This window comes from Panulirus ornatus, chromosome 9 (genome assembly GCF_036320965.1).
Source record: "Panulirus ornatus isolate Po-2019 chromosome 9, ASM3632096v1, whole genome shotgun sequence".
In the NCBI taxonomy this organism is placed as follows: domain Eukaryota; kingdom Metazoa; phylum Arthropoda; class Malacostraca; order Decapoda; family Palinuridae; genus Panulirus; species Panulirus ornatus.
In genome coordinates, this window is record NC_092232.1 from 32167660 (window position 1) to 32195509 (window position 27850).

General features: G+C 40.0%; 1 protein-coding gene across 3 annotated transcripts in view; it reads left to right on the forward strand.

Moving 5' to 3' along the window:
- Positions 1–25702, forward strand: part of skd (mediator complex subunit skuld) — a 722241-nt gene extending 696539 nt beyond the window's left edge. For all 3 annotated transcript variants that reach the window (XM_071664981.1, XM_071664980.1, XM_071664979.1), the window contains one exon: positions 14900–25702. In XM_071664981.1, the coding sequence (XP_071521082.1) occupies positions 14900–15032 (133 nt within the window). In that variant the 3' untranslated portion in view covers positions 15033–25702. The remainder of the gene's footprint in view (positions 1–14899) is intronic.
- The last annotated feature ends 2148 nt before the right edge of the window (positions 25703–27850 follow it).

Here is a 27850-nt window from a genome sequence, read left to right on the forward strand (position 1 = left end):
TTTCAGCCATACCATTTAAGATGTGAATTATCCATAGAACAGGGATGTGTATTGTGGGGTATGAGAGTGTTACTTCCATAGTGTTTTAGAGGGCAGATTTTGAATTAACTGCATTTTGAACATCCAGTTATATGTGCTACAAAAGCATTGGCCGGAAATGGCCTAACTGTCCCTTTCAAAGAGTACACATTGACTTGTGATGAGGGAGCAAACAGATTTTTGGTATTGATTGAGTCATTCAAAGTGGAGCGTTGTTAAGCACATTTATGATACTACTGCTGGCAGTGCCATTGATGAATTAAGATTAATATTTGCTGAACATGGAATACCAGAGGAAAGTAGTATCTGACAGTGGTCCTACATTTCAATCACTAGAGATTAAAAAAAGTTTCTTGAGACTCAACAGTGTAAAGCATGTACTGGCTCCACCCTAATATCCTGCCTCTAATGGTGCAGCTGAGAGATCAGTTAGAATTGTAAATGAAGCACTTTCCAAGCAGGAACTGTTGGAAAATCAATGAAATACAGAAGCAAGTTCCTTACTCAGATAGAGAACCACCCCACATAGTGTGACAAGATGTACTCCTGCAGAGTTAATGATGAAGAGACAATTGAGAACTAGATTAAGTTTAATTGAGCCAAGTCTTTTTGTAGTTGTACTGAAGAAACAAGCTCAACAGAATATGTATCATGACAAGTGTTCCTGTGAAAGAGTGTTTAAGAAACATGGCTAAAGGTTATGGTACTGTACTTGCAAAATGGATAACATGTGTCATCAATAAAGTATGTGGATGTAAGATATATTTAGTGAAATGTGTTAACTCAGTAAGACATTTTCACGTAGATCACATCATTCTTGCACATGATGAGATGAATGTAGCAGCAAAACATGATGACAAACATGATACTGTTGTGGATGATTGTCAAGATGATGAGGTCAAAGATGATATTCTCCAGCATCTGTTCATGGTGTCAACTGACTGTAGTGGTGATATGTCTGTCACTGATTATGCACAGAGTACAAGTAAAACTTCTGTAAAACTTGATAGAGGGAATATTCGTAGAAGATCAAACAGAGTTAGGAAACCTGTAATGAAATTAGACCTTTGATTATCTGAATTGTTAATTGCCTTTCAAAACTGTTTAGTTAGGAAGTTATATTTCTTGTTGTGTTCTATACTCTTCCAATGCCTTATGTAAAACTGTAGGTTTTGTTTATTTAAAATTTGTAGCAACCATGATTTCTAACTTTAAAAAGAAGCGGTGTTATATATATATGCATATTTATATACAGGTTGTACCTTTTAATCCAGCAACCTTGGGTCCTGGCCTTTACTAGACCACAGAAGTTGACCCCTTTAGAGGCCCTCACATGAACCCTTAACATCAGCTTGGCTTTATAAGTTCCTGCAGCATTGCTGTAGCCAAGAATTTTTACCCAATCTTTCGAATCCTTACCCGCAGATGGAGACTCCTCAGTATCTTGGGCAAGGGTTTTTTCATGGCATGCAGTGCCAATACAGGGCAGATTCATCAGTATTGTACACTTGTTCTGGGGCTATAAGAAATTATCTGGACTGTTAATTAGCTCGGCTGCTCTGTAAATAGATTTTGAAGCCTTAGCGCTGCTAACAATGCTGCCCTAGTGGCGGATCCACAAACTATTGGTGGCAGATTCAAAATGTGCCGGACAATGGGAGTTTCTGGACCACAGTGCGCTGGATTAGAGAGGTACAACCTGTACGCCTTTATTGATTTATATATATTATTAGTTATGTGTAAAAGAGAGACTGTGTATGTTAATGTGCTGAGATGGGGCAGCTGAAGGGAAAGGTGAAGATTTGTAGAGGTTTCCAGAAAAGAAGAGAGAATGTTGGGGTGAAGAGAGTGGTGAGAGTAAGTGAGCTTGGAAAGGAGACTTGTGTGAGGAAGTACCAGGAGAGATTGAGTGCAGAATGGAAAAAGGTGAGAGTTGGGGGAGGAATGGGATGTATTTAGGGAAGCAATGATGGCTTGTGTCAAAGATGCATATGGTATGAGAAAGGGGGAAAAAATAAATAAAGAAATAAAATATATGTATATGTATATATATATATATATATATGTATATATATATATATATATATATATATATATATATATATATATATATATATATATATATATATATATATATATTCTTTCTTTTCTTTTAAACTATTCGCCATTTCCTGCGTTAGCGAGGTAGCGTTAGGAACAGAGGACTGGGCCTTTTTTGGAATATCCTCACCTGGCCCCCTCTGTTCCTTCTTTTGGAAAATTAAAAAAAAAAAAAAAAAAAAAAACGAGAGGGGAGGATTTCCAGCCCCCCGCTCCCTCCCCTTTTAGTCGCCTTCTACGACACGCAGGGAGTACGTGGGAAGTATTCTGAATCCCCTATCCCCAGGGATGATATATATTATTTATTTATTTTGCTTTGTCGCTGTCTCCCGCGTTTGCGAGGTAGCGCAAGGAAACAAACGAAAGAAATGGCCCAACTCACCCCCATACACATGTATATACACACACGTCCACACACGCAAATATACATACCTATACATCTCAACGTACACATACATATACACACACAGACACATACATATATACCCATGCACACAATTCACACTGTCTGCCCTTATTCATTCCCATCGCCACCCCGCCACACATGGAATACCATCCCCCTCCCCCCTCATGTGTGCGGGGTAGCCCTAGGAAAAGACAACAAAGGCCTCATTCATTCACACTCATCTCCAGCTGTCATGCAATAATGCCTGAAACCACAGCTCCCTTTCCACATCCAGGCCCCACACAGCTTTCCATGGTTTACCCCAGACACTTCACATGCCCTGATTCAATCCACTGACAGCATGTCAACCCCAGTATACCACATTGATCCAATTCACTCTATTCCTTGCCCGCCTTTCACCCTCCTGCATGTTCAGGCCCCGATCACTCAAAATCTTTTTCACTCCATCTTTCCACCTCCAATTTGGTCTCCCACTTCTCCTCGTTCCCTCCACCTCCGACACATATGTCCTCTTGGTCAATCTTTCCTCACTCATTCTCTCCATGTGCCCAAACCATTTCAAAACACCCTCTTCTGCTCTCTCAACCACGCTCTTTTTATTTCCACACATCTCTCTTACCCTTACATTACTTACTCGATCAAACCACCTCACACCACACATTGTCCTCAAACATCTCATTTCCAGCACATCCATCCTCCTGCGCACAACTCTATCCATAGCCCACGCCTCGCAACCATACAACATTGTTGGAACCACTATTCCTTCAAACATACCCATTTTTGCTTTCCGAGATAATGTTCTCAACTTCCACACATTCTTCAAGGCTCCCAGGATTTTCGCCCCCTCCCCCTCCCTATGATTCACTTCCGCTTCCATGGTTCCATCCGCTGCCAGATCCACTCCCAGATATCTAAAACACTTTACTTCCTCCAGTTTTTCTCCATTCAAACTTACCTCCCAATTGACTTGACCCTCAACCCTACTGTACCTAATAACCTTGCTCTTATTCACATTTACTCTTAACTTTCTTCTTTCACACACTTTACCAAACTCAGTCACCAGCTTCTGCAGTTTCTCACATGAATCAGCCACCAGCGCTGTATCATCAGCGAACAACAACTGACTCACTTCCCAAGCTCTCTCATCCACAACAGACTTCATTCTTGCCCCTCTTTCCAAAACTCTTGCATTCACCTCCCTAACAACCCCATCCATAAACAAATTAAACAACCATGGAGGCATCACACTCCCATGCCGCAAACCTACATTCACTGAGAACCAGTCACTTTCCTCTCTTCCTTCACGTACACATGCCTTACATCCTCGATAAAAACTTTTCACTGCTTCTAACAACTTGCCACCCACACCATATATTCTTAATACCTTCCACAGAGCATCTCTATCAACTCTATCATATGCCTTCTCCAGATCCTCCTACAGAATCCCTGTATCAGTCCACCATAATAAATATTTAAAAAGTTTTTGGGAAAGTATTCTTTGATCTTATTACAAGAAAGAATCTGTTTACTCAAAAAGTAATGTATTGGCATGCTGAAAAAAAAGAACTTCCAAAGAAACTGTAATAGTTGAAAACAAGACACCAAAGTCTGGATCTTCATGAAAAATATAGAAAATGCACGTGAACAGCCTGGCTTCTGGAGAGATAAAGACACCTGCTTGAGAACACCCATGTGTCTCTCATGAGGGTCTCTCCCCAACCCACTATGTCATAGCTTTTAGGCTAATATCTCATCAACTATGGGGTTTTCCAGAAATGTAACCCTCTACGGTTGGCAAGGGGCCTCTGTATGTATAAGATTTACTATCAGGTGTTTATGGTATCATATAGAAATCATTTACAAATAAAAACATGCACAAAAGTAATGTAAAGACCAAAAACAGTTTAAGTTCCTTAACCCTTGCCTAAGCTGTGGGGCTAGAAGACCTATGAAGTACATTAAGAATCATGATTATCATACTACTACCTGCACATGACTCATTCACCTTAGAGGCACCAAATTTTGGGCTGAACAAAAATATGTGAGCATCTTTTAAATCCATGCTGAATGTCCTTTTTTTTATTGAAATGTCTAGTGGATGTTCTATTAGGAGGTCAACTGAATACTTCATGACTTGAATGTTTAGCTAGGACAAATTTGAAGTCATTCTTTTTTCTGTTTGATTCCTTTTGAGTTGGGAAAATAAGATGTTTAAACTAGGTCTCATCACAGGCTCTAAGACATCCATGCTTATCAACTGCCTGATGTATCCCTGTACAAGCTGTAATAGGATTTTTCTTCAATATTCCTTAACTGGGGTAGCAATCGATTGTAACTCCATCCCATAGCTCTATTTCCATTAGATATGCCGACCTATCAAGTTTCACCAAGCCTATAAAGTTTTAAAACTGAATCTTAACCGGCAAGTAAATATTCTAAGGAAAAACTGTTTGAAGACCCAGCTTGTTTGCCTCAAATGGGAACAAATACCTGACATTAACATAGAATAAAAAAGCTCTTACTTCTCAGAAGAGTAACAAGAAATGGCAAAACCCACTAGAACTGTTTATACAGCCAGAAGTGACAACTTGCTGCACCTTCCATCCAAGACAGGACTGAAAAGAACAATTTCTTGACAATGACGGTTCTAGGTCTAACTCAACTTAACTCCAAAATGACTTCAAGGGAATAATAGGCCATAAGCTCTGAAGCATCACAGCTCGAACTATATTGTTGCTCAGCATGAAAATAAAGTCTCAATGAAGCATAAGGAAACAGACGAGGAATGACCCAACCCACCCACATACACATGTATATACATAAACACCCACACACGCAACCTATACATACATACATATACATTTCACCGTATATACACATGTACATACACAGACATATACATACATACAAATGTACATATTCATACTTACTGCCTTCATCCATTCCCATCAACACTCTGCCACACACAAAATAGCATCCCCCCCTGCTTCCAGCGAGGTAGTGCCAGGAACAGACAAAAAAGGCCACATTTGTTCACACTCAATCTCTAGCTGTCATGTGTAATGCACCAAAACCACAGCTCTCTTTCCACATCCAGGCCCCACAGACCTTTCCATGGTCTATCCCAGATGCTTCACATGCCCTGGTTCAATTCAATGACAGCACGTCCACCCCAGTATACCACATCATTCCAATTCACTCTATTCCTTGCACACCTTTCACCCTCCTGTGTGTTCAGGCCCCGATCACTCAGAATCTTTTTCACTCCATCTTTCCACAACCAATTTGGCCTCCTGCTTCTCCCTCTTCCCTCCATCTCTGACACATATATCCTCTTTGTCAATCTTTCCTCACTCATTCTCTCCATGTGTCCAAACCATTTGCTATAACCTAGTCTTGTACATCAAAGCTGCTAACACACTCACTCAGCTGCTCCCAAAACACTTGCCTCTCATGAACTTTCCTCTCATGACCAGGGGCATAGGCACTAATAATCACTCATCTCTCTCCATCCACTTTCAGTTTTACCCATATCAATCTATAGTTTACTTTCTTACACTCTATCACATACTCCCACCACTCCTGCTTCAGGAGTGCTACTCATCTTGTTCTCTCACCAACCCATGACTTTACTCCCAAGACATTCCCAAACCACTCTTCCCCTTTACCCTTGAGCTTCATTTCACTCAAAGCCAAAGCATCCAGGGTACCTTCCTCAAACATACTACCTATCTCTCCTTTTTTCTTGAGAAATCTTGGTTACATCCACACAAATTTAGACACCCCAATCTGAGCCTTTGAGGAGGATGAGCACTCCCCGCATAATTCCTTCTTCTGTTTCCCCTTTTAGAAAGTTAAATACAAGGAGGGGAGGGTTGCCTGCCTCCTGCCCCACCCACTTTAGTCACCTTCTATGAAACGCAGGGAATACGTGAGAAGTATTCTTTCTTCCCTATCCCAAGGATAACTAACATATTTATATAGCTATATTTCCCGCATCAGCGAGGTAGTGCCAGGAAACAGACAAAGAATGGCCCAAGCACTCATACACACACACACACACATATATATAATTTTTTTTTTTTTTTTTTGTCGCTGTTTCCCACGTTTGCGAGGTAGCGCAAGGAAACAGACGAAAGAAATGGCCCAACCCACCCCCATACACATGTATATACATACGTCCACACATGCAAATATACATACCTACACAGCTTTCCATTGTTTACCCCAGTCGCTTCACATGCCCTGATTCAATCCACTGACAGCACGTCAACCCCGGTATACCACATCGATCCAATGCACTCTATTCCTTGCCCGCCTTTCACCCTCCTGCATGTTCAGGCCCCGATCACACAAAATCTTTTTCACTCCATCTTTCCACCTCCAATTTAGTCTCCCACTTCTCCTCGTTCCCTCCACCTCTGACACATATATCCTCTTGGTCAGTCTTTCCTCACTCATTCTCTCCATGTGCCCAAACCTTTTCAAAACACCCTCTTCTGCTCTCTCAACCACGCTCTTTTCATTTCCACACATCTCTCTTACACTTACGTTACTTACTCGATCAAACCACCTCACACCACACATTGTCCTCAAACATCTCATTTCCAGCACATCCATCCTCCTGCGCACAACTCTATCCATAGCCCACGCCTCGCAACCATACAACATTGTTGGAACCACTATTCCTTCAAACATACCCATTTTTGCTTTCCGAGATAATGTTCTCGACTTCCACACATTCTTCAAGGCTCCCAGGATTTTCGCCCCCTCCCCCACACTTTGATCCACTTCCGCTTCCATGGTTCCATCCGCTGCCAGATCCACTCCCAGATACCTAAAACACTTTACTTCCTTCAGTTTTTCTCCATTCAAACTTACCTCCCAATTGACTTGACCCTCAACCCTACTGTACCTAATAACCTTGCTCTTTTTCACATTCACTCTTAACTCTCTTCTTTCACACACTTTACCAAACTCAGTCACCAGCTTCTGCAGTTTCTCACATGAATCAGCCACCAGCGCTGTATCATCAGCGAACAACAACTGACTCACTTCCCAAGCTCTCTCATCCCCAACAGACTTCATACTTGCCCCTCTTTCCAAAACTCTTGCATTCACCTCCCTAACAACCCCATCCATAAACAAATTAAACAACCATGGAGACATCACACACCCCTGCCGCAAACCTACATTCACTGAGAACCAATCACTTTCCTCTCTTCCTACACGTACACATGCCTTACATCCTCGATAAAAACTTTTCACTGCTTCTAGCAACGTGCCTCCTTCACCATTTATTCTTAATACCTTCCAAAGAGCATCTCTATCAACTCTATCATATGCCTTCTCCAGATCCATAAATGCTACATACAAATCCATTTGCTTTTCTAAGTATTTCTCACATACATTCTTCAAAGCAAACACCTGATCCACACATCCTCTACCACTTCTGAAACCACACTGCTCTTCCCCAATCTGATGCTCTGTACATGCCTTCACCCTCTCAATCAATACCCTCCCATGATGATAGAGTGGCAGATATAGGGTGTTTTGGTCGAGGTGGTGTGCAAAGTGAGAGGGTTAGGGAAAATTATTTGGTAAACAGAGAAGAGGTAGTAAAAGCTTTGCGGAAGATGAAAGCCGGCAAGGCAGCAGGTTTGGATGGTATTGCAGTGGAATTTATTAAAAAAGGGGGTGACTTTATTATTGACTGGTTGGTAAGGTTATTTAATGTATGTGTGACTCATGGTGAGGTGCCTGAGGATTGGCGGAATGCATGCATAGTGCCATTGTACAAAGGCAAAGGGGATAAGAGTGAGTGCTCAAATTACAGAGGTATAAGTTTGTTGAGTATTCCTGGTAAAATATATATATATATATATATATATATATATATATATATATATATATATATATATATATATATATATATATATATATATATATATATATATATCCCTGGGGATAGGGGAGAAAGAATACTTCCCACGTATTCCCTGCGTGTTGTAGAAGGCGACTAAAAGGGGAGGGAGCGGGGGGCTGGAAATCCTCCCCTCTCACTTTTTTTTTTTTTTTTTTTTTTTTTTTTTCCAAAAGAGGGAACAGAGAAGGGGCCCAGGTGAGGATATTCCCTCAAGGGCCCAGTCCTCTGTTCTCAACGCTACCTCGCTAATGCGGGAAATGGCGAATAGTATGAAAGAAAGATATATATATATATATATATATATTTTTTTTTTTTTTTTTTTTTTTTTTTTTTCAAACTATTCGCCATTTCCCGCGTTAGCGAGGTAGCGTTAAGAACAGAAGACTGGGCCTTTTTTGGAATATCCTCACCTGGCACCCTCTGTTCCTTCTTTTGGAAAATTAAAAAAAAAAAAACGAGAGGGGAGGATTTCCAGCCCCCCGCTCCCTCCCCTTTTAGTCGCCTTCTACGACACGCAGGGAATACGTGGGAAGTATTCTTAATCCCCTATCCCCAGGGATAATATATATATATATATATATATATATTTTTCATACTATTTGCCATTTCCCGCGCTAGCGTTAAGAACAGAGGACTGGGCCTTAGAGGGAATATCCTCACCTGGCCCCCTTCTCTGTTCCTTCTTTTTTTTGGGAGAAAAAAAAACGAGAGGGGAGGATTTCCAGCCCCCACTCCCTTCCCTTTTAGTCGCCTTCTACGACACGCAGGGAATACATGGGAATTATTCTTTCTCCCCTATCCCCAGGGATATATATATATATATATAAGTAATATTTTTTTTTTTTCTCCTGCGTTTGCGAGGTAGCGCAAGGAAACAGACGAAAGAAATGGCCCAACCCACCCCCATACACATGTATATACATACGTCCACACATGCAAATATACATACCTACACAGCTTTCCATGGTTTACCCCAGACGCTTCACATGCCCTGATTCAGTCCACTGACAGCACGTCAACCCCGGTATACCACATCGATCCAATTCATTCTATTCCTTGCCTTCCTTTCACCCTCCTGCATGTTCAGGCCCCGATCACACAAAATCTTTTTCACTCCATCTTTCTACCTCCAATTTGGTCTCCCACTTCTCGTTCCCTCCACCTCCGACACATATATCCTCTTGGTCAATCTTTCCTCACTCATTCTCTCCATGTGCCCAAACCATTTCAAAACACCCTCTTCTGCTCTCTCAACCACGCTCTTTTTATTTACACACATCTCTCTTACCCTTACGTTACTTACTCGATCAAACCACCTCACACTACACATTGTCCTCAAACATCTCATTTCCAGCACATCCATCCTCCTGCGCACAACTCTATCCATAGCCCATGCCTCGCAACCATACAACATTTTTGGAACCACTATTCCTTCAAACAGCCATTTTTGCTTTCCGAGATAATGTTCTCGACTTCCACACATTCTTCAAGGCTCCCAGGATTTTCGCCCCCTCCCCCACCCTATGATCCACTTCCGCTTCCATGGTTCCATCCGCTGCCAGATCCACTCCCAGATATCTAAAACACTTTACTTCCTCCAGTTTTTCTCCATTCAAACTTACCTCCCAATTGACTTGACCCTCAACCCTACTGTACCTAATAACCTTGCTCGTATTCACATTTACTCTTAACTTTCTTCTTTCACACACTTTACCAAACTCAGTCACCAGCTTCTGCAGTTTCTCACATGAATCAGCCACCAGCGCTGTATCATCAGCGAACAATAACTGACTCACTTCCCAAGCTCTCTCATCCCCAACAGACTTCATACTTGCCCCTCTTTCCAAAACTCTTGCATTCACCTCCCTAACAACCCCATCCATAAACAAATTAAGCAACCATGGAGACATCACACACCCCTGCCGCAAACCTACATTCACTGAGAACCAGTCACTTTCCTCTCTTCCTACACGTATACATGCCTTACATCCTCGATAAAAACTTTTCACTGCTTCTAACAACTTGCCTCCCACACCATATATTCTTAATACCTTCCACAGAGCATCTCTATCAACTCTATCATATGCCTTCTCCAGATCCATAAATGCTACATACAAATCCATTTGCTTTTCTAAGTATTTCTCACATACATTCTTCAAAGCAAACACCTAATCCACACATCCTCTACCACTTCTGAAACCACACTGCTCTTCCCCAATCTGATGCTCTGTACATGCCTTCACCCTCTCAATCAATACCCTCCCATATAATTTACCAGGAATACTCAACAAACTTATACCTCTGTAATTTGAGCACTCACTCTTATCCCCTTTGCCTTTGTACAATGGCACTATGCACGCATTCCGCCAATCCTCAGGCACCTCACCATGAGTCATACATACATTAAATAACCTAACCAACCAGTCAATAATACAGTCACCCCCCTTTTTAATAAATTCCACTGCAATACCATCCAAACCTGCTGCCTTGCCGGCTTTCATCTTCCGCAAAGCTTTTACTACCTCTTCTCTGTTTACCAAATCATTTTCCCTAACCCTCTCACTTTGCACACCACCTCGACCAAAACACCCTATATCTGCCACTCTATCATCAAACACATTCAACAAACCTTCAAAATACTCACTCCATCTCCTTCTCACATCACCACTACTTGTTATCACCTCCCCATTTGCGCCCTTCACTGAAGTTCCCATTTGCTTCCTTGTCTTACTCACTTTATTTACCTCCTTCCAGAACATCTTTTTATTCTCCCTAAAATTTAATGATACTCTCTCACCCCAACTCTCATTTGCCCTCTTTTTCACCTCTTGCACCTTTCTCTTGACCTCCTGTCTCTTTCTTTTATACATCTCCCACTCAAGTGCATTTTTTCCCTGCAAAAATCGTCCAAATGCCTCTCTCTTCTCTTTCACTAATACTCTTACCTCTTCATCCCACCACTCACTACCCTTTCTAATCAACCCATCTCCCACTCTTCTCATGCCACAAGCATCTTTTGCGCAATCCATCACTGATTCCCTAAATACATCCCATTCCTCCCCCACTCCCCTTACTTCCATTGTTCTCACCTTTTTCCATTCTGTACTCAGTCTCTCCTGGTACTTCCTCACACAAGTCTCCTTCCCAAGCTCACTTACTCTCACCACCCTCTTCACCCCAACATTCACTCTTCTTTTCTGAAAACCCATACAAATCTTCACCTTAGCCTCCACAAGATAATGATCAGACATCCCTCCAGTTGCACCTCTCAGCACATTAACATCCAAAAGTCTCTCTTTCGCGCGCCTGTCAGTTAACACGTAATCCAATATATATATATATATATATATATATATATATATATATATATATATATATATATATATATATATATATATATATATTTTTTTTGCTTTGTCGCTGTCTCCCGCATTTGCGAGGTAGCGCAAGGAAACAGACGAAAGAAATGGCCCAACCCACCCCCATACACATGTATATACATACACGTCCACACACGCAAATATACATACCTACACAGCTTTCCATGGTTTACCCCAGACGCTTCACATGCCCTGATTCAATCCACTGACAGCACGTCAACCCCAGGTATACCACATCGATCCAATTCACTCTATTCCTTGCCCTCCTTTCACCCTCCTGCATGTTCAGGCCCCGATCACACAAAATCTTTTTCACTCCATCTTTCCACTTCCAATTTGGTCTCCCACTTCTCCTCGTTCCCTCCACCTCCGACACATATATCCTCTTGGTCAATCTTTCCTCCCTCATTCTCTCCATGTGCCCAAACCATTTCAAAACACCCTCTTCTGCTCTCTCAACCACGCTCTTTTTATTTCCACACCTCTCTTACCCTTACGTTACTTACTCGATCAAACCACCTCACACTACACATTGTCCTCAAACATCTCATTTCCAGCACATCCACCCTCCTGCGCACAACTCTATCGATAGCCCACGCCTCGCAACCATACAACATTGTTGGAACCACTATTCCTTCAAACATACCCATTTTTGTTTTCCGAGATAATGTTCTCGACTTCCACACATTCTTCAAGGCTCCCAGGATTTTCGCCCCCTCCCCCACCCTATGATCCACTTCCACTTCCATGGTTCCATCCGCTGCCAGATCCACTCCCAGATATCTAAAACACTTTACTTCCTCTAGTTAAATCATGGATAAGGCATCCATTCTTCAAGGTTCGAGTAGGTATGAGCCCTTAGATAGAAAATCAAGGCCGTTACTATCACCAGGGTGTAGAATCATATTTCTGATGGAAATTACTGTGGCTGTCTGTTACCAGATAAACAGAGGGGCATACAGATTCCTCCTGTTTCTAGGTTAGAGGAAAAATTGGCAATGTCGGAGGACACTTTTTTCTCCAGGCTCATTATCTTCAAGGAGTATGCAAGGTGTAGGTATGAATGTTTTTGAGTGGCTTTTTTTCTTCAGGGGTGGTACCCATCCCAGATCTTCATCACCAAAGCCATTGCATCAGTGGCAGTACCGGTTGTACCTCTCTAATCCAGCACCCTGTGGTCTGGCAACTCCCATGGTTTGGCACATTTTGAATCTGCCACCAGGTGGCACTGTTAGCAGCACCAAGGCACCAAAATCTGTTTACACTGTAGCTGAGCTTATTAACAGTCCTGTTGATTTCTTATAACCCCAGAACAAGTGTGTGATGCTGACAAATCCACCCTGTATTGATGTATGCCACAAAAAATCCTTGCCCAAGATATTAAGGAGTCTCCATCTGGGGGTTATTGGTAAGACTGTTCCCCCAAGGGCCTCTTAAGTAGCTCATTTCCTGTTTTCTGGTATTTTCCTGTGGTCTGGTAATTGCCAGGTCCCAAGGTTACCTGATTAATGATGTACAACTTTTATATCTCTCACCTGTTTCTGGTGTAATTGCAGTTGCAATTTCTGCTCTGTTTTTTATTAGTTATTGCAGCCAAATACATCTCTTTATCCTAATCTTTCGAAAATTGCTTTTCATAGTCTGTTCTGTTTTTAGGATTAAGTAGCTCTGGTACTCATGAAATGGAACAAACAACTTTCGTGCCAGAAACTCCCTTAGGTATGCCAATTATGTCTGTAAATATCCATCTTATTGTCAGTGAGAGCACATTAGGGTTTAGTATAACCTTGAACCCCTGAAGAAGGTACTCAGAATTTTATATTGATGATTTTAACTTGGTGTTATCACCCTTAATGTCCTAGGCAGTTGGTACTCCAAAAGCTTAAATAACCAACCAGTCTCTTGGAATATTTGATTCTTATAGAGCTTGCACTTTTTGGCCTGTAAGATTGCTGTTAAGTGACATACACTAAGTGGGCTGAGTCCGCACAAGAATATTCTTCTTTTTTGTGAAAATTTATTGTTCAAATAAACAAAACCCTAGATTCTTGGTTAAGTTTGAAACCACGGAGTCTATAAATAACTCTTTTATTATCAACTCTTTGAAGACTTCCTCTAGATATTAGCACTTTTACCTTGTAGATTTTCATAGTCTAGAAATTTAGGTTTTTATTTTTCTGCCCCGGAATCAGTGAAAGCACTTTTGGCGGGGAACATTTCTTGGATTAAGAAATTCATTGTATTCATCCTTTGGTCTTTACATTATAGCCTGTAATGTGAGGAGGGTGACTTCTACATCAGGCCATTTTTAGAAACCCTACTTTGGAAGAAAGCAACAGATGAGGTCTTTGGCATTCATTAACACTTCACTAAACATTTTGAATCTACCCTGCATAGCATGGGATTTCTCATTCAGGGGAGTTGTTTTTTGGTGTCCCTCTGGATCATCTTTTGCAGTTTTTTTTATTTTCACTCTTATGGATATGCTTTCATTGCTTGCAGGACAAACCACCAGAGGGCAAAAATGTGGGGTTAAAAGTTTTAAAAACCTATTCTCTCGGAAGTTATGTTCTGCAGGCGGTTTTCCATTTTTCTTACTTTACCCACTCTTCCCCTCCCATATTTTTGATGACCAGTTTTAGGTTGATGCTCACTATCTCTGAATTACAAACTGTTGTGCAGATCAGTCCTTTGGAGCAAGTTGGTGGGTGACATCATCACTGACAGACCTCAAATTGGTTAAGGATGGGCCCAAAACAAACATTTGCAGTTGATGAGGAAAGCTAGCACTACCAAGATGGTTTGATGGAATATTAGAAGGTCCTAACTCCCTGACTACTGCTTCCGGGATACCACCTCAAAGAGGAAAAAAATAATTTGATTTCAGAGTCTATATTTTTCCAGTCTATAAGAATTTAGACATTATTCCTATCTTTACAGAACTTTCTACATAAATGTCTGATAAATGATAAATGTATTTGGATAGAGGTGCGAAAAGATATATGGAAGGAATCATGAAAGTAATTGTAATTATGTTATTATTTTCAGATACGTGCTTGAAGGCTACAATGGGCTGTCTTGGCTAGTCCTTGATCCTGCCAAACAGGACAGAAGATCATGTCTGCCACTACACATGCAAGTTCTGTCTCATCTCTACAATGTAATGGCAGCCCTTGTTTAATAGCTGATCCATAAACTTAGAGGAATCTCTCTCTCTCTCTCTCTCTCTCTCTCTCTCTCTCTCTCTCTCTCTCTCTCTCTCTCTCTCTCTCTCTCTCTCTCTCTCTCTCTCTCTCTCTCTCTCTCTCTCTCTCTCTCATTCACTACAGTGAGTGCTACACACTGTCTCTGCCTTTTGCCAAAATCTCATCAAAGGTACACACACACACACACACACACACACACACACACACACACACACACACACACACACACACACACACACACTCTCTCTCTCTCTCTCTCTCTCTCTCTCTCTCTCTCTCTCTCTCTCTCTCTCTCTCTCAGCTTTGGTGCAATTAATGGGCTTTTTATGAACATATACTATTAGGCCACATAGTTGTATGACAAAGTGCCCTTGACACAAAATTGGTCATATTTGTTGAATGAAAGGTTGCTATAGTATAGTCATATACTTATTATTTTTTTTACTTTTAGGTTTTTAATAGTTTAAGATTCTAAATTACAGAAAGTTATAGAATCTCTAAATGTAATAATTTTCATTCAACGGAGTTTAATATAGGGCATTATGTCTGGAGGTTTATAAGAATATATAATGAAAGGCCTAAATTTAGTTGGGTATTTGATATTAAAATAGGTGTACTAGCCAAAGCATATTCGCTATTATAAAAGTATGGAGCAAGCCAGTGCCTGGGTGGACATGGAAGCAGCATGAAGCTGTGGTACTCACTGTTGTAAGACAGATTATTTTGAGGACATGTGTATGAAGATTAATAGGATATAGCAATTTAACCAAAGCATTATTTAAATAGGGCTGATGCATAATTATTTCTGATGCTCAAAGGGAAGGTCTTACCTCACAAACTTGCATTATCTCAAAGATCACTGTATATAATTAACTTATTATGGCCAGAAGTCCACCACAATGCAATCAAAACAGTCCTGCCTTATGATAATGGACAGAGTTGAATTGATAGGTGGATAAACTTTTGAGGAGCACAAGTTTGGGAAGATAGATGTACAGTAATGCTCAGTTTCACAATGTTTTATGTATTTTGGAATCACACATGTGAGGTGTTAGCCAGAGCAAAACTAGGTGGGCCATTGTTATTGTGGGCTGGGCGCAGTAAACCAGTGCATTGTTAGTGACTAGTATCCAAGCAGGATTGTCTGTGATAATGAGTAACAGATTTGATTGTACTTCATAATTGGATATTTATGCCTTTTAATTATTAACACTTGTTTCAGCATAGTCTGGTGCTGATCACTTCAATAATGTAAATAGGCAGTGGTGTTGTACAAGCTGGGTTAATGAGACCTTTCATGCCTTGATATGCTACTGCCATGAGGCTCTCAGAGTAGTGTACAATATATTTATTGTACTTTTATGTGTACATATTGCCTCTTACACCTGTAGCCAAATTGTAAATAAATATTATGGCAGGTGACTTCTAATAGGAGTATGGGTAGGCAGCAGCATGTCAGTGGTAGAAAAGGTTCCTCACCTCTACCCAAGCCCCTCTCCCCCCACTGCTCTTGTGTACAGAATATAGGTTATATGTACAGTGAGACACAAGTTTTACACCTCCTGACTGTTTATACAAGTATTTTCCCCCTGATGCAGCCACCTCCCATCTTGATGCAAGTGGAGGGGTTGTGATGTAAAATATTTCTGTCAGTAAATTCAATTGTTTATTTTGAGACTAACTTTAAAAAAACGTAAAAAATCAAGTAGTATGTAAGGTTAGATAGTTTAAAGAAAGTATTTTACAAATGAAACATTTGTACAAGGAGTGTATTTTAAAAATGGTGAATAACCTATGTGGAAGATGACAGAAACCTTCCATGGCAAGTATCGGCTTCACTCGTCCCAGGGCCTCAGGGGTTGGGCAACCAGGCAGCTAAGTTCAGTAATCTCTTTCCAGAGCCCTAAGTTGTAGTCTTGGTGTCATCCATCAGGTTTTGTTGCACTAACATTTAACCATCACAGTGTTGTCCAAACAATATTATGGTGGCTATTTTTTCAAGCAACAGTGAACAGCAAAGCTGTTTTTTGTCCCAGGGTTCTTGTAAAATGTGCAGTGTTAGGGTATTAAAGAAATTATATACTGCAGCCAAAGATATCAGAATTATGCCTGAGGATGCCCAGGTGGGCCAAAGGGATTAGGAATGAAGATAAAGTGTAATCCACTTTTATGCATTCTTCTGAGGTTGGGACAGCCTTACGCCAGCCAGGGTGTGTGTGGAGCAGTCTATTTATGTGCGTCTCATTAATTCTGACCTGCCTACCTGTCTACCAAATGGAAGTTTGAAGATTACAGTTTTGTTAAATTTTTTTTTAAGAAATGTGTATTTTACATGGAAATTTTAGCATTTTATATGTAGAGTTTTATTTGTGTAAACAGTTTTTGACTATGCAGTATTGTAGACAGAGTATTTGCTGGTGTTTCATCAGGTTATGAATGACACTGACACATTTATTAAACAATTGTTGATTCTCATTCCATTATTCAAGTTTAAACTGTAATTGGTATTTTTTTACAAGTATTCTTTATATGAAATTAACACTGCAATAAGATGACTGGATGCAATCACATGAAATAATTGAAATTTAGCTATGTATAGTGTAGACAGATTACAGGTCTTAGTATGCCATGGGTCTAGTGTCAGCTCCCCTCCTTCTTTGCTCAACTGTCATGTTCATTCTTATCACCCCCATAGATATTGGCACCATAGCCAACACCATAGGGAAGCATGGAATTCACTTAGGATTCTACTGTTATTGCCCATTTATTTAAATCATAATCCTCCCACCTTTGCTTTTTTTTTCCTTTCTCTTTCACTATTAGCTGGATCTTGAAGTTCACAATGAAAAATTCATATTTGTAAGTCAGATAATGAGAGTTGTATAGCTATATTGAGAATTTGCGCTGCAAGAGATGGAGAGCTGATTATGAAAATGATCAATGCCATATATATATATATATATATATATATATATATATACTTCACTTATTTATATATTTATTCATTTCTACATTATTGCCTCAGGACCCCTTTATTTAAAGGGTTCTGGTTTTATTCCAGGACCTCTTTTTCTAGGAGATCCTGTTGGTTGAAGGCTGTGCTATTTCCAGTGGTAGGAAAATGGTGGACTTTTAGGGTGAAAAATTCTTGGAAGAGACTGTACTTCCTTTAGTCAGTAGATGATAATATAGCCTTTTGGAGTAAAAAAAATTCTTGGATGAGACTACTTCCTTTTGTCAGTAGATGATAATATAACCTTGCAGAAAGTGGCTATTCACATGTGGTTAAGCCATAGGCTTGTTGAATCCATTAATACACACACACATGCATACTTGTATTTTCATACTTGATCACAGTTTCTTGCTGTTGCAAAATTGTGCTAGGAACAGACAAAGAAAGGCCGCATTCATTGACATCCATTCTCTGTCATGCAGTGCACCAAAACCAGAGCTCCCTTTCCACTACCAGGCCCCACAGACTTTTCCATATATATATATATATATATATATATATATATATATATATATATATATATATATATATATATATATATATATATATCTTTTCCTAGCGCTACCTCGCGCACATGCGGGGGGATGGGGTTGTTATTTCATGTGTGGCGGGGTGGCGACAGGAATGAATAAGTGCAGACTATGAATTATGTACATATGTATATGTCTGTGTGTGTATATATATGTATACGTTGAGATGCATAGGTATGTATATGGGCATGTGTGGATGTGTATGTATATACATGTGTATGTTGGTGGGTTGGGCCATTCTTTCGTCTGTTTCCTTGCGCTAACGCGGGAGACAGCAACAAAGTATAATCAATAGATATAAAATGAAAGAGTTTTGGAAAGAGGGGCAAGTATGAAGTCTGTTGTGGATGAGAGAGCTTGGGAAGTGAGTCAGTTGTTGTTCGCTGATGATACAGCGCTGGTGGCTGATTCATGTGAGAAACTGCAGAAGCTGGTGACTGAGTTTGGTAAAGTGTGTGAAAGAAGAAAGTTAAGAGTAAATGTGAATAAGAGCAAGATTATTAGGTACAGTAGGGTTGAGGGTCAAGTCAATTGGGAGGTAAGTTTGAATGGAGAAAAGCTGGAGGAAGTAAAGTGTTTTAGAAATCTGGGTGTGGATCTGGCAGCGGATGGAACCATGGAAGCGGAAGTGGATCATAGGGTGGGGGAGGGGGCAAAAGTTCTGGGGGCGTTGAAAAATGTGTGGAAGTCAAGAACATTATCTCGGAAAGCAAAAATGGCTATGATTGAAGTAATAGTGGTTCCAACAATGTTATATGGTTGCAAGGCTTGGGCTATAGATAGAGTTGTGCGGAGGAGGGTGGATGTGCTGGAAATGAGATGTTTGAGGACAGTATGTGGTGTGAGGTGGTTTGATCAAGTAAGTAATGAAAGGGTAAGAGAGATGTGTGGTAATATGAAGTATGTGGCTGAGAGAGCAGAAGAGGGTGTTTTGAAATGGTTTGGTCACATGGAGAGAATGTGTGAGGAAAGATTGACCAAGAGGATATATGTGTCAAAGGTGGAGGGAACGAGGAGAAGTGGGAGACCAAATTGAAGGTGGAAAGATGGAGTGAAAAAGATTTTGAGTGATGGGGCCTGAACGTGCAGGAGGGTGAAAGGCGTGCAAGGAATAGAGTGAATTGGAACGATATGGTATACTGGGGTCAACATGCTGTCATTGGATTGAACCAGGGCGTGTGAAGCGTCTGGGGTAAGCCATGGAAAGTTCTGTAGGGCCTGGATGTGGAAAGGGAGCTGTGGTTTCATTGCATTATACATGACAGCTAGAGACTGAGTGTGAATGAATGTGGCCTTTGTTGTCTTTTCCTAGCACTACCTCGCGCACATGCGGGGCAGGGGGTTGTTATTTCATGTGTGGCGGGGTGGCAATGGGAATGAATAAGGGCAGACTATGAATTGTGTACATGTGTATATATGTATATGTCTGTGTGTGTATATATATGTATACGTTGAGATGTGTAGGTATATATATTTGCGTGTGTGGATATGTATGTATATACATGTGTATGTGGTTGGGTTGGGCCATTCTTTTGTCTGTTTCCTTGCGCTACCTCGCTAACGCTGGAGACAGCGACAAAGCAAAAAAAAAAATTTTTTTTCATACTATTCGCCATTTCCCATGTCAGCAAGGTAGCGTAAGAACAGAGGACTGGGCCTTTGAGGGAATATCCTCACCAGGCCCCTTCTCTGTTCCTTATTTTGAAAAATTAAAAAAAAACGAGAGGGGAGGATTTCCAGCCACCCACTCCCTCCCCATTTAGTCGCCTTCTACAACACGCAGGAATACATGGGAAGTATTCTTTCTCCCCTACCCTAAGGGATGTGTATGTGTAAGGTAATTTAAGTTATATATGTAGTGGCCTAAGTGGACTCCTTCAGCTTAAGGTTACACCACTAGTGAAATTACCTTTGGTGAGCCTTTATCATCAACAGTTAGCAAAATTCTGGGAGTACAGTCTTGTCAATGAACTTTTAGTTTAGTTTTAGAGTAGTCCATCCTGTCCCCGCTGCTGAATTTAACTCAGTTTTGAAGCTGCAGGAGTCCTTGGGTAAGAGGTTCTTAGGTTTTATAATATTATTGATTTAATTTCCCTAGGACCCCCTTCCCCTCAGAAAGGTTCCTGATGTTACCCCAGAACACCTTTCCAGGGTTTCTGAAACTTTAAGGCTCCACTGCATTCAGTAGCAGGGAGAGGATGGACTCCTTTAAAGTGAAAAGTTCTTCAACAAGGTTGTACTCTTGTTTTGTTAGGTGATGATAATACAGCCTTGTCAATGGTGACTCTTCAATTATGGTGTAACTTCAAGCCAGTAGTACTAGCTTCAGTGACTCACATTCACTCTAGATCTTGCTGTCATGTTTAGTCCACTGACACCAACACCCCCCATCCATGATCATATGTATTTATTTATGATTAACCCAGGACCAATTTCTATGAAAGAGTCCTGGTGTTACCCAGGACCTTTCTAAAGTCTTATATAGCCCAAAGCTGCATTATTTCCAGTATCAGGGAAATGTAGACTCCTTTGGATTGAGGCTTTCTTTAACAAGCCTGTACTTGGGGTGTAACCTTTTGGAGGCTGTCTGCAAGTATGCAGTCTGTTGGGGATGAGATGGCCTGGGAAAGCTTTTGTGGCCAATTGGAGTGAGAAACTGCAGAAGTTGGTGACTGAGTTTAGAAAAGTGTATGAAAGGAGAAAGTTGAGAATAATTGTGAATGAGAGTAAGGATATTAGATTCAGTAGGGTTGAGGGACAAGTTAATTGGGAGGTAAGTTTGATTGGAGAAAAATTGGAGGAAGTGAAGTGTTTTAGATATCTGTGAGTTTACTTAGCAGCAAATGGAACCATGGAAGCAGAAGTAAGTCACAGGGTGGAAGAGGGGGCGAAGGTTCTGGGAGCGATGAAGAATGTGTGAAAGGAGAGAACATTATCTTGGAGAGCAGAAATGGGTATTTTTGAAGGAATAGTAGTTCCAACAATGTTATATGGTTGTGAGGCATGGGCTATACATAGATAGGGTTGTACAGAGAAGGGTGGATGTGTTGGAAATTAAATGTGAGGACGATATGTGGTGTGAGTTGGTTTGATCAAGTAAGTAATGAAAGGGTAAGAGAGGTGTTTGGAAATAAAAAGAGTGTGGTTGAGAGAGCAGACTAGGGTGTGTTGAAATGGTTTGGGCATATGGAGAGAATGGGTGAGAAAAGATTGACAAAGAGGATATATGAGTCAGAGGTGGAGGGAACAACGAGAAGCAGGAGACCAAATTGGAGGTGGAAGGATGGAGTGAATAAAATTTAGAGCAACCGAGGCCTGAACTTACAGGAGGGTGAGAGGCGTGCAAGGAATAGAGTGAATTGGAATGATATGGTATACTGGAGTCGATGTGCTGTCAATGGACTGAACCAGGGCATGTGAAACATCTGTGGTAAACCATGGAAAGGTGCGTGGAGCCTAGATGTGGACGGGGAGCTGTGGTTTCGGTGCATTACGCATGACAGCTAGAGACTGAGTGTAAACGAATGTGACCTTTTTTGTCTGTTCTTCTGGCCCTACCTCACTGAAGCAGGGGGTAGCGATGCTGTTTCCTGTGGGGGAGGGGTAGTGCAGGAAATGGATGAAGAAAAGTCTGGATATGTACATGTCCATATATGTATGTCACTGCATGTATATATATGTATGTGTATGTTGGTGTGGATATGTATGTATATGTGCATGTATGGGCATTTATGTATGTATATGAGTGGATGAGCCATTCTTCAGTTTCTTGGTGCTACTTCATTGATGTGGGAAACAGCAGTTAAGTATGATAATGATAGATGATAACACTCAGTCCTCTGTTCCTAATGTTGCCTCGCTACGTGGGAAATGGCAAATGTGCATGAAAAAAATGAAATATATATACTTGATTGCCATTTCCGTGTCAGCAAAGTAGTGCCAGGAAACAGACGAAGAATGGCCCATGCACTCTGTATACACATATGTATACATAAAAGCCTATATACACACATATACATATATATGCATATCAACATATACACATATACATACATACATACACTTACACAGACATATACACACGTACATATTCATACTTGCTTGCCTTCATCAATTCCTTTCATTACCCATCTCACAGGAAACACCATGGCTACCCCCTGCTTCAGCAAGGTAGCTCCAGGAAAACAGACAAAAAAGGTCACTTTCGATCACACTCAGTTTCTAGCTGTCTGTTTCCTGGTGCTAACGCAGGAAATGGCAATCATGAGAGGAGGAAAAATGTATAAATATGTAAACCCTTGATTTAATGAAATAACAGGAGGGAAGGGGTGTCTATTGATGCCGAAAATCCGTTAAATCAAGATGCCTTGTTCTAATTTCTCAGTTAGCTCTTAAGTTCTGTGCCACATTTAAGTTCACATGCTTTCTTTTAACTCTTCTATCACTTGATGCCATTTTGAATTGTAAGAATTGCAAAATCATTTAATGAATAAAGTCACAATTCTGAAATAACAGAAAATTTCATTCTTTTTCACTTGATGTCATTTTGCATTGTAAGAATTGCAAAATTATATAATAAGTAAAGTCACAAATTTGAAATAACCGAAACTCTCTGTATACAACCTGACCGCATGATGGCTCGAGGCAAACTGAGACCAAAACAAAGCGAGTCTACCCAGTGCAACCAAAAACAAGTGCGATATGAAATGTACGTGGTACGGCGTTTCAGATTTTTTATTGTTTTTTATTTATTAGATTATTGATTAATGTATTGTACTATTATTTGTCCAGTCAGTTAAATTTGAAATCCGTTATATTGTTGTCCGTTAAATCAAGGATTTACTGTTTCTGGTGCTACCTTGCTGATGTGGGAAACTGCAATCAAGTCTAATGATAAATAATTTTTTTTTCTTTTTTTCTTTTTTTCCGCTGTCTCCCGCGTTTGCAAAGTAGCGCAAGGAAACAGACGAAAGAAATGGCCCAACCCATGATAAATAATAATATTTATATATACTTTTCCAAAAGAAGGAACTGAGAAGGGGGCCAAGTGAGGATTTTCCCTCCAAGGCTCAGTCCTTTGTTCTTGAGGCTGCCTTGATAATGCAGGGAAATGGTGAGTATATATAAAAAACAATATATATATATATATATATATATATATATATATATATATATATATATATATGCAGGAGGGTGAAAGGCATGCAAGGAATAGAGTGACTTGGAACAATGTGGTATACCAGGGTCGACGTGCTGTCAGTGGATTGAACCAGGGCATGTGAAGCATCTGAGGTAAACCATAGAAAGTTTTGTGGGGCCTAGATGTGTGAAGGGACTGTGGTTTCGGTGCATTATACAAGACAGCTAGAGACTGAGTGTGAAGGAATGTGGCCTTTGTTTTCTTTTCCAGCGCTACCTCGCACACATGCGGGGGGAGGGGGTTGTTACTTCATGTGTGGCAGGGTGGCAACAGGAATGAATAAGGGCAGACTATGAATTATGTACATGTGTATACATGTATATGTCTGTGTGTATATATATATGTATACATTGAGATGTATAGGTATGTATATATGCGTGTGTGGACGTGTATGTATATATATGTGTATGTGGGTGGGTTGGGCCATTCATTCGTCTGTTTCCTTGCGCTACCTTGCTAACGTGGGAGGGGAAACTCCTCACTTGGCCCCCTTCTCCATTACTTCTGGAAAAGTAAAACTGGAGGGGAGGATTTCAAACCCCTTCCCCTGCCCTATTAGTTGTCATCTACAACACACAGAGAATACATGGGAAATATTCTTTCTCCCTCATCCCAAGGGATTATATATATATATATATATATATATATATATATATATATATATATATATATATATATATATTTCTGTCATACTATTCGCCATTTCCCGTGTTAGCAAGGTAGCGTTAAGAACGGAGGACTGGGCCTCTGAGGAAATATCTTCACCTGGCCTCATTCTCTGTTCCTTCTTTTGGAAAATCAAAAAAAAAAAAAACGAGAGGGGAGGATTTCCAGCCCCCCTCTCCCTCCCCTTTTAGTTGCCCTCTACGACACGCAGGGAATACGTGGGAAGTATTCCTTCTCCCCTATCCCCAGGGATATATATATATATATATATATATATATATATATATGAGAGCAAGGGGTTGGAAATCCTCCTCTCCAGTTTTTATTTTTTGTAAAAGAAGGAACAGAGAAAGAGGCTAGGTGAGGATTTTCCATCAAAGCCTCAGTTCTCTGATCTTGATGCCACCTCGGCTAAAGCATATATTTATGTGTGTGTATGGTGTTACTGGGCTCTGCTTGCAAGCAAAAAGTCACCTTTGGGGAGGCAGTATCACAGAGTACCGTCTTATGATAGAATTTTTTACTTCAAAGAAGTCGCACATTTCCCTGCTGTTGGAAGTAGCTCAACATTGGACTGCTGAAGCCTCTGGTAAGAGGTCCTGGGTTTTGTATATATATATATATATATATATATATATATATATATATATATATATATATGAAGCAAAATTGAATATTACTGTATTGTTATATTCAATTAAGCTGAAATTAGACTTTTAGGGAATTCAGAAATATTTTGATAAGCTAAAGGAATGAAATACATAGATTATTTGTGAACTTTATAACTTATAAAGAAAAAGGGGAAGGTAAATGGTGATTTTTGCATGGCAGCAGAAAGAAGAAATCATAGAAACCTTTTAAATTAAACACTTTACAAATGAAGTGGACCAGATTGATTATATCTGCACGAATTCCTTGCACCAATTAAAGATCATTAAAAGCCCATCAGGGGATTTTAATGTTTTTGCCTTCATAATTTGAATGTTAAAAGGCATGAGTGCTGCAAACTTCAACAGAATAGCAAGCAGAAGGCATAGATTAGTTTTGGATAAATCCAAAATATTTAGTTGTGTATTGTGTGAACAGAGAACAGCTGTTTGAAACAAGCTAGTATGTGGTGGGCTCTTTGAGCTTGCCCTACCTCAAAAAAATTCTTGCCGTAGGAACTCGTATTCTCTCTCTCTCTCTCTCTCTCTCTCTCTCTCTCTCTCTCTCTCTCTCTCTCTCTCTCTCTCTCTCTCTCTCTCTCTCTAAACCATCACCCATACACTCATCATTCATTGTTGATAGAAGCATGTTCAGCATTAAACCAAGCAAAGGAATATCAGGCAGATATTGTCATTGATGCAGTGTAACAGAGCAATTAACAGTGTGCTATTCAAATGATGATAAATGCATGAAAATTAGCGTGATCATCATCAGGTGAGTGATCAAGAAAAATCTAATATCTGAAAATCTCAGACAGTTACCACGTTTTAAAATGGCTTCTGTTGGATGATATTGGCACAAAGATTCAAAAGAGCAACCCACTGTTTAGTTTTCTTGATTTTAAAATTTCAATATTTTTGTCCTTGAAAGCTTAACTATTCCTATTACATCATACCAGTAAGTGACATCATTGAAGACATTTTGTGAGATGAGCAGATTGCTTGGAGGTAAAGTTCAGGTTGTAGTTCAGGTGACAAAATTCAATTTTTTTTTTTTTTCAGGATACACCTAGGAAGTTTCAGTGGCATAATGCTGTACCCCAGATTGAATACCAAATGAGAACTGCCGTCTGTAACTGCTGTGTCTTGCAGCCATAGTGTTTTGAGTTCTTATGATTTTTTATTATTTCAAGAAAGAATTGCAGAGCGGTTGGTTAGGTGTCAACCTGTTTAGTCAATTCTCAACTACTAGAAGTTATTTCTAGGCTGACATGTTACATATTCCCATGTCTGTTCTACCTGATAGGCAGTTTACTTTGTATATTTTGCAAGGATAAAATGGATTGGGAGTTCAGGACCATAAGAGTTTTGGTTGATGACTAAGATTTTTAGCCTTATATCTCTGACATGTCATACATGTTTTCCGTGTATGACCCCAGGCATATATATCTTTTTGTCAGCTGATTATGGACTCTATATTTCTTTGAGCTTTGTGTACCCTCATCCCAGAGATTTTAGGAATGCCTTGCAGATGTCTTTCTATTGCCTCAGGAGGTAGACAACATTAATGCCATTGAAAAAATGGAATTCTGTTTGCTTTCCAAACCTTGATAAGTGAATTGTAGTTGCTTGGGAATACTTTTGAATGAAAAGTAAACGGTTTCATAAGACCAAGGAGTGTTTGAACAGATGTGTTCATACCTTAAGTGCCATTGTCACAGACATACTTCTTTGTCATATTTATTGAAAAGCATGTCTTTCTTTTCATGATGGCAGGGATGATATGTTTGCCATTCAGCACAATCTTACTGTTTTCTATAAACACTTACTTCTGTTTCATTGTGATAAATTGAGAAGCTGAATTGGTTTTGACCTCATAGGAGTAACAATTCTGAACTCCTCCCCCCCCCTCTCTCTCTCTCTCTCTCTCTCTCTCTCTCTCTCTCTCCCTTTGGGGATAGAGGAGAAAGAATACTTCCTATGTATTGCCTGCATGTCATAGAAGACAACTAAAAGTGGAGGGAGTGGGGGCTGGAAAACCTCCTCTCCAGTTTTCACTTTTCCAAAAGAAAGAATAGAGAAGGGGGCTAAGTGAGGATTTTCTCTCAAAGGCTCTGTTCTCTGTTCTTGACGTTACCTTGCTAAAGCGGGAAATGGCAAATATGTATGAAAAAAAAAAATATATATATATATATATATATATATATATATATATGTTCATTGGTTATGAAGTTTTATATTTTCACTTAGAGGTAGAAATTACTTGTTTTCATTCTAGATGTATTTGTGTTGGATTTTTATCCAACAAATCATAAGATGAAAATTGAGGGAAATTGTGGCTGTTGCTGTAATCTTACAGCACTTTTGCCATGGATTTTCTTGATAATACCTTAAAGATGGTAATTTGTTCCTAATGTGCTCTCAGAATTAAACTTGTGGAATTCTTCTATCTTCCATTAATTGTTAGAATTGGTCTCCACATTTTTTCAAGACAGAGCATGTCATTTTAGCAAAAACAGAGTCTGTAGTGTCCTGTCCTTGTTAAGAAAGTTGTCTCTGTCCAACTACTTCTCTATCTTTCTCTCTATATCTGGTCGTAACCTCTTCCATTCCCCTGAGTTGCTTCAAGAAGTTGGTGACTGAGTTTTGTAAAGTGTGTGAAAGAAGAAAGCTGAGAGTAAATGTGAATAAGAGCAAGGTTATTAGGTTCAGTAAGGTTGAGGAACAAGTAAATTGG